General features: G+C 39.6%; 1 protein-coding gene across 1 annotated transcript; it reads left to right on the forward strand.

Annotated features, from left to right (window-relative positions):
* Positions 1-6629: 6629 nt before the first annotated feature.
* Positions 6630-8444, forward strand: LOC105901491 (chemokine-like receptor 1). Its single transcript, XM_031572621.2, has one exon. It carries the CDS (start codon positions 6630-6632, stop codon positions 7686-7688), a length of 1059 nt encoding a protein of 352 aa, XP_031428481.1. The 3' UTR covers positions 7689-8444.
* The last annotated feature ends 662 nt before the right edge of the window (positions 8445-9106 follow it).

Here is a 9106-nt window from a genome sequence, read left to right on the forward strand (position 1 = left end):
GTGTGTGTGTGTGTGTGTGTGTGTGTGTGTGTGTGTGTGTGTGTGTGTGTGTTTGCCAGAGAGACAGGGAGAGAGAGAAGAGACAGAGCTCATGACACAGATGGAGCAGCAGAAGAAGAGAGAGTAGCACAGAGGAGTGCAGATTGGCAGAGTGAAAGAGAGAGTGAGAAGCTGAGAGAGAGGAGATAAGAAAGAGAAAAAGAGAGAATAGAGTTAGTGACAGACAGAGACAATAAGTGAGAGTTAGAATAAAACAGAGAGAAAGAAGCGAGTGAAAATGAGAAAGATAGATAGACAGAGAGAGCGAGAGAGGTAACAGGAAGCAGATGTTGGAGTAATGGAAAAGAGTGGACAGGTCCTAGTCAGACTACATGCAATTATCACAATGCATTATGTATGCCTATCTGTAATGATGTGCTGAAAAGGACCTAGAGTAGTGGACAATTGGTACATTACTGTTGAAGAGAGAAAGAGAGAGAAGAAGAAATGTGAGAGAAAGGAAGTTTACATAAAAAGCTGAATTAGTTCAGTCAGTCTCCCATATACCCTTTTGACATATATGAACTTTATAATAACATTACCGAGCACACTGTGAGGTTATTACCGAATGCATAGTGGAGTTTTTCCTTGCAAATGAAAATGAATAATATATTCTATATACACATAAATTAATTAAATAGTTACACCTCGAATTATATCTCTTCCTCCTTACATTTGAACTGTTCACACCCTGGGCCCAGTAAGATGTTTTACACAAGAATCACAATTAGGACAAATGATGAGATGTGCAAAGACCCAGAGGAGGCGCAGATTTAGTAAAAGATTCAGTTGAATGGCAAAATGCAACATCTATTCTGTGCAGTTACAAATAGTCAATTCTAAAACTTTGCACGTCCCACTACTCCCCCTAGTGCCAGAAGTAGAGGAGTACATGTTCATGAGGACATAAATGTCACATATGTTGGCAGAGGCAATCTAATCTGACAGGGTCATCAGTTTGTCATCAGATTTAGCTTTTGACAAAGCATTTCAGAGACAAAAAATATTCAACAGGCTCATATCATTGCTAGGTATGGTGGTACAGTGGTTAGTGCCGCCGCCTTGCAAATGGTTGACCTGGAATTGATTTTCGGCCACTGCAGGATGCCTTGGTAAGTCACTTTGGTATCAAAGCATCTGCTCAATACCAGACCTTCAGGTATGGACAGATCTTGGTACAGCATGAAGAAACAGCAATTCCTTATGTGTGTGTGCATGACAGTTTGTGATGAAGAGTATGCATCTTTTCCTGTGGCCTTGAGCCCATACTATACTATGATTAACATGGCTATGTGTTCACCAAAAGAGAAAGACTTCATTCTACATCATAGAGGTAAGCATAGAATCCTAAGTAATTCAAATTATCCAGCATGGTCTAGTTTTGGAAACATGTTAAAAGTTTTGTAGTAGAGGAATTTTGAAAATTATAGGTCAACTGCATTCAACATACCTTTTTGGTGCTGACATGAATTCTTTCTAAATAGTAAGACAAGGAATATATTCTCAGGACTATAGGGACTTCGTTTAGGCAGGTATGTGCCACAATGTGACATACATTGCCTTAACAGCAGTAGGAAAGGTTGCTGACACACCTAATTGACACCATGGGATGGAGCATGAGATGACAATAACAGGAAGATTGAAGGGTGCATTGGACATTGTGTACTGAAGCCCCACTCAAGTCATACATTTTTACTAGTCTTGATAGAAATCAGCCAAAACTAGTTTGGTCATATGTCTGTTATCCATGTGTGTTTCACTGAAACAATGGGACTGTATATGTGATACGTGTTTTGATTTACATTTAGTCATTTAGCAGACGCTTTTATCCAAAGCGACTTACATATGTGCAACTTACAATGTATACACATTTTACATTTTTACATTTACACTGATGGCACACTGCACATCAGGAGCAATTAGGGGTTCAGTGCCTTGCTCAAGGACGCTTCGACAGGGAATCGAACTAGCAACCTTCTGATTACTAAACGACTTCTCTACCACTGTACCACTGTCGCCCCCATTTGATCTTGCAATAAAAAGGGATCTAGCCCCACAGAGCTTTGGATTTGTTACTTGAACCTTGTGTTGCTTGTAACTTTCCCTGGTGCCATGAATGAAGCTGCATTCTCACACCTGTGTTGCCTGAATGTTTCTACCACAGCACCGTCACAGAAATGCTACTTTTGACTCTGTTTGGCCACTAGAGGGAGGTATACAGAATCCAAAGTTGATCAGACATTACTAAGTGCACTACATGTTTGGATCAAAATTAAACCTTAAGAACATGCGAGATGGACTACCATATGCATCGTTAACATGCACCGTTTCTTAGATTCATGAGAATCAATCCATGCTGAAGTTTAGAGACATTTTTCTGGTGCCCTAAGCTCTTTGAACTTTGAACTACCCATTTTATGACCCACTACCGGGGTTGTGATGATTATGTTAAACTGGAGACATTTTCATTTCTCACACTTTTTCCGTTTCCCTGGGCTTGTCAAACTTGTGAAGTACCCATGTTCTGACAATGTCCCCAGGCGTTATGTTAATTATGTTATAAACTCGAACATAGATTTTCATTCCTCATTGCTACACATCTGGAGCATTCTGTGATTTGCCGTTATAATACTACATGTGCACATGATGACGAATGAAAGTCATCACAACTGCAGCTTTCACTGCACAAGTGCACACAGAGGAGCTTGCAGGGGCTCTGGTTCAGTGGTCACTGAACGTGTTACAAACAGGATGTGGTCAGTGGTGCAAGGAAACCCACACAAACCTCAGGTGGAAAAGAACAAGTGAGGTATGAAGCACGCAGGCTGTGACACAGAGCAAAGCAAGGGGGCTCTTATCTCAAGTTTCATTTCAATTGATTCCCTAATGTTTCTTTGAATAGACTGTACAGTTGCTATGGTTACTCTTCCTTGTGTGTGACCATGTTGTCAGCAGGGTGGGAAGGATTACTTAAAAAATGTATTCCGATACAATTACTGATTACCTGTTAAAAATTGACACATCTGATACTGCCCAGCTGTCAATCTTCATCCGTGGAGTGGACTCAACTCTGTGCGTTATAGAGGAACTTTTGGGATTTAAATCGTTGCATGGCACAACTACGGGGAAAGATCTCTTTGAAGAGGTATCCAAATGTGTAAATGAAAAGGGGCTGCCTTGAGAGAAACTTGTGGGATTTGTGGGCCTGCGATATGCAGAAAAGAGAGGCTAACGAAATGAATGCCATTGATGTTTATTCTAGGCAAACATTAATAGGCCTAAGCTTTAGGCTGCTTGTCCCAGATTCAATAAGTCTATGTTAAACCTAAGTTCATGTTTACATATGAAAAAATATAATATATCTTTATTTTTTTTTTCAATAAATATTGAATAAGACCGGCCCTCAACTTGGACGCAGTTTTAAATATGGGCCCTCTGTGTATTTGAGTTTGACACCCCTGTTCTAGACTTTGGTTCTGCTTTTGACGCTATAGAGTTACAACCGGCCCTTTGAGCGCAACCATAATGCGGATGTGGCCCAGTGTGAAAATGAGTTTGACACCTCTGGTCTTCCAGTTACAACCGGCCCTTTGAGGGCAACCATATTGCTGATGTTGCCAGGGTGAAAATGAGTTTGAGCTTTCACCTAAGCGTATTCTGTAAGTCAACAGCACAATGTAACCTTAGAAAAGAAAATGAGGAAACCAAGTTTTAAGAATTAAACCTGCCCTCTACACAGTTTACAAAGCATAGGCTAATAAAAAATAACATCAGCACAGCATTTTTAATGAATCAAGTCCACTTTCTGAACTGTCAAAGATCACGCAGAAACTTCAATTAAACTGCCACGAACATATTTCGGTCAGGGGTTTGTGTTTTATTTCAACACAGTGACAGTTATCACAGTCCCCCCTTTTCATTACATTTGTAGGCAAGTAATACTAACAGGTTAGCTAACCAACTTTAACCTTAGCTAACTGGATGTCTGTAGACGTTAGCAGTGTTGGTCTTGCCTGTAAATGCTTCATGAGTCCTTGGACAACGACAGTATTTTCACCGCGGGGACCCATAAGGTGCACTGCACTGTTATGTTCTTCCCACTTTCAGCTTCGAGGACAAAATAGTGTCGATATTTCCAGCCAGGGAAAGCATTTTTTTTTACCGTTTGAATTTTTTGGCTGTCTGGAAACTAGTCTGTGACTGCTGTTGGACACACCAATTTTGTGATTCATGTGAATTGCTGCAGCAACACTTCAATTTTTGGGGACTTTGAAGCTTTAAAAGTTACTGGCTAGCTGCTAACTATTCATTATGGATTGTATCTGCCATAGATATTCTGTCTAATGTGGAGACAGCACTGACACCTGACTTGTTGCTACTTCACTGCACAGCATAATTTACACTATTGCTTGCTATACTTAAAATGGAACAAGGATGTAACACAACAAGTGAGATCAAAGAGCTTTGAGAAATCATCTGCCTCTTGAGATCAGATCATTCTTCAGGTTTGGAAAAGGGCAGGATACGCATCAGTGCAAAAAAACAGGGAAGGAAATATTCTTTCAGGGGAGAAAAGGGGAAGAATTAGAAGAGTAATGGTTTCATTTTTAGAAAAGGGTTTTGCTTTCAGAGTTTTAAAAGATTCCAAAAGCACATTTTACTTTCTTTATCATTCATTGTACTAAGACTCTGACTGAACTTTGTGTTTGGTGCAAAGAAGTAACAACTTAGAAAAAAAAGTTCAGCGTTAAAAGCACTTCATATGAAGGGGAAGTATAGGCATGGAGAGTGAGAATGTGAAACTAATAAGTATTTCATGGGTTGCTATAAACTAACAGGATGTCCAAATATACACACCACACTTTGCACTCTGTTGGACACCAAAGAGGTCTGAGGCTGAGGTAAGGGTTCAGTTTTCAAGTAATTCTATTCACTGATTCACTATTTACATTTACATCATATAACATAATAATAATTTAAACAAATCTGAAGAAATTCATCTCGACTAAGTATAAATGAGATATCAATGCCATTTTTCATACAGTGCTACATCTTTATAGGGTACAGTAGTGGAAGAAGTACTGAAGTTTAGTACTTGAGTAAAAGTACAATTACCCAGCAAAATATATACTTAAGTAAAAGTAGAAGTACTACATCAACAATCCTACTTAAGTAAAAGTAAAAAGTACTGACTTTTAAATGTACTTTAAGTATTAAAAGTAAAAGTACTCACACAATGGGATGTCTCTGAATGTCTAGGCAGTGCCATTTTGATAAAGAATGCAGATATAGCTACTGGTAATACTTATGCCTCTACAGATGTCTCTACTAGTAATAATTATAAGCAACAACATTTGTTTATTGGAAAGGTTGGTGTACTTATTGTTCTTACCCTAATACTGTTCACACTCGAATTTACAATTATGCGGTTATCTACCAGGGAGTATCTGAGAAGTTAATACCATTAAGCCAAACCAATAAAGACAACCTGTTATATCTTTAAATCTTTTATTTAATTGTAAACGTGTAAAAAATGGAAACATGTAACATGAAAAAAAGAAATTAATTGTAAAACTGGTCAATGCAGAGTTTTATGCTCTATTGATTGCAGAAAAGCAACAAACATAATAATGTGTAACCCAAGACTAGGCATTAAGTTTGCATGCCAGGCTAACCAGTCAATAAAAAAAGGCAGATCTTCACGCTAGCTTGACATAGCTAACCTAAAAGCTTCATCTCACCACCGTTAAATAAATAATGAAGGTACAATCGTGTTATTTTGATGCTTTTGCTGTATGTCAACATGTATTTTGCTAGATAACAGTATAAAATCATGTCAGTAACCGAATTAAATATAATATGCAAAAGTCAGGGACATTAACTTAGCATAGCAAGAACTCTGCTTAACTTGACCTGTTTCTTCAAATTTGAAGGCAAATTCTTGAAGGCTAGCAACTCCTTTTTTTTAGGCTGACAGGAAACGCACTGAACCCTCCACGAGTCATTCTTGGGGCCTCTGAACTTAAACGTGTCTTTTAAATAGGGCCAAGTGTAGCTCATATCAGAGGGCTCAGTCGAAGCTAACTCTGGATCCATGTTGAATGATTAGCCAGTTTGTTAAGCTGTCTGTTGAATGTTTAGGCAAATGGCAAGTCTACGGCTGCTGCCAAACGCGCACTCTGCTATCATTGGAGCTGATAGAGCCACCTGATTGGTGTAAACTTCCAAAACAGCAACGCAATCCATATTTTTGTGTAGGCAACATTTTGGCGAAACTGTGTTCATAAAATGTAACGGGTAACGACATATATTGTAGAAATGTAGCGGAGTAAAAAGTATAGATAATAGCTCCAAAATGTACCGGAGTAAAAGTCAAAATTATGCACTATTAGTACAGATACGTACAAATTTGCTTAAGTACAGTAACGTAAGTACAAATACTCCGTTACATTCCACCACTGATAGGGTACTTGCGGTGTTACAGCATGACACAATTAAATAATGGTCACAATTATTTGCAATGATGTTTGTTGTTTTTTCCCAACTGTACCCCAAAATAATCTTTAGAGGTTATGCCCAAATAGATTGAAATGGATCCGGATTTCAGTATGGATTACAGTATGGATTTGAATGAGTATGACTACAGCAATTACTCTACTGACAATTCAACAGCTGAAGAAGAATTTTCCAAAACAACCCAATCAACATGTTTCACAGACTCCACCTGCATCACCCTTGTGGTGATCAACACTGTCATTTTCCTCTTGGGTGTCCTTGGAAATGGAATTGTGATTTGGATCGCTGGCTTCAAGATGAAGAAGACAGTCAACACCACCTGGTACCTCAGCCTGGCTGTGTCGGATTTCCTAGTCTGTGCGATTCACCCGTTTAACATAGCCTTTGTGGCCATGGAGAACTGGGTCTTTGGCCCCTTCCTGTGCAAGTTCACCTCCTTCATGATGTTCGTGAATATGTTCAGCAGCATCTTCCTGCTGGTCTTCATCAGTGTGGACAGGTGCATTGCTGTGGTGTTACCTGTGTGGGCTCAGAACCACCGGACCACCAGAACCGCGTCCTTCGTGGTCACTGTGGCGTGGATCTTCTCTGTGGTTCTAAGCATCCCCTCCATCGTATTCAGAGACGTGCAAACCCATATGGGCAGAACTAACTGCTTCAACAGCTACACATCAGACCCGTATAGCCACACCGCCATCGCCGTCAGTCGCTTTGTCTTCGGCTTCATTGTCCCTTTCATCATTATCATCGTGTGCTACTCTGTGATCACCCTCAGACTGATGAGCAGTCAGATCAAGAGGTCCTCCAAGCCTCTGAAGATCATGACGGCCCTCATCGCCACCTTCTTCATCTGCTGGCTGCCCTACCACGTCTTCATCCTCCTGGAGCTGAACCATGGCTTCTACGACAAGAGGTCCATGATGCACGGACTGCAGTTTGGCACGCTGCTCGCGCTCGCCAACAGCTGCCTCAACCCCGTGCTGTACGCGTTCATGGGCAACGACTTCAGGAAGAAGTTCAGAAGCTCGCTGCTGTCCAAAATTGAGAATGCGATGGGAGAGGATGTTCGCACCACCAGCCGCTACTTGTCTCGCAACAGCTCAATGGACGGGAGGGCTTCCACTCATATCTAAACATCCACAGGTTCCATTCTCTCTCTTCAGCTCTTACAGGGCTACATGGTGTCATGATAGCCATTTCAAGAACCTTTTAGGTCACCTTCTCAGGAACAGAAGAGAATCTGGCCTAGATTGTCCGTGGATGGATATCTAAATGTCAACACGTTTCCTATTCCCTATACCCTCTTCAACTCTTACGGTTACTTTACTCATAGTCTAGACTGATTACTGCTAGTTCTTGTTGAATTGTAGTTTTTTATGAATTATCAGATGAGAATGTATCCACAGATGTCCACAGGTTCCCAGTCCCTCTTCAACATTTACTGTTACTTTCATCACAGTCTACAAAGATGGTTACTGTTAGGGTTTGTAGCATTATACTCTTTTTACACATTCTCAGTATTGGATGTATGTATGGCTTTAAGGAACAAACCCAACCAGGGGTGTCTTGCTTGAACTGAGGGAGATGACAGGACATGATAACTCATTAAATGAAATGATATCTCTGTACATTATTCTTTACGCAAACTGCTGTATACGTTTGAATATTTTCATAATGAAAAGCATTAGTTAGAATATCAGTTAACCAGTTCGTAAGCAGCGTGTGTGTGCCTGTGTCTCTGTCTGTTATCCAGGCCTCTATTTTCAATGTTTTCTACAGATTCACAGTACTTGTTACAGTACAGAATGTTGTATATAAACATGTTTAGATGTAAGTTTTAAAGTGGAAAAATCGTATAAAAACAATGCAATCAAAACATAATAAAGATGAATGTCAGATTACATATAACATTTTCATAATTCACGCCACCTTGCATGTTTTGTTGTGGTTCTATCCATTGACTATTCTATGTGGGTATTCTCTGCCTGAATAAAACATTGAACAATGGTGACCTGTGACTTTTATCTGTGAAGTTTAAATCACACAAAAGAATTGATGAAGAATGAAAAGAAAGAAGATGAGAAGAGAAATGATTTAGTAAGACTTCTCACTTTGATTACTTTTCCAGAGTTCCACACTAAACCACTTAAGATGAACCGAAAAACTTCACAATAGCAAAAATATAATTAATATAATACTTGATATACCTGAAACACTAACTGGTCAACGCAGATAAATCTTCATGTCATCGGAAATTGGAACAAATGATAAGATAGATGAACTAGATAAGGAAGTATGGCCCGGGCCATTTAGACTTGAAACTTCTCTTTTCTATCATATGTAGGTAATGTGTTCAACTTAGAGTTCCTTATTTATGGTCTTCGTTTGGCCTAAGAAAGCCTGCCTTGTTTTTTTTTTTTTTTTTTTTTGCAGCTGCTTTTGTCCAAAGCAACCGAAAATAATATAGATACACATTTCACTCCATCAATCAACCGATGACCTTGGTGTTGTGACAACCATGCTCCACCGGTTAAGTGCCCCTAAACATATG

The sequence above is a fragment of the Clupea harengus genome, chromosome 8, assembly GCF_900700415.2.
Source record: "Clupea harengus chromosome 8, Ch_v2.0.2, whole genome shotgun sequence".
Classification (NCBI taxonomy): Eukaryota; Metazoa; Chordata; class Actinopteri; order Clupeiformes; family Clupeidae; genus Clupea; species Clupea harengus.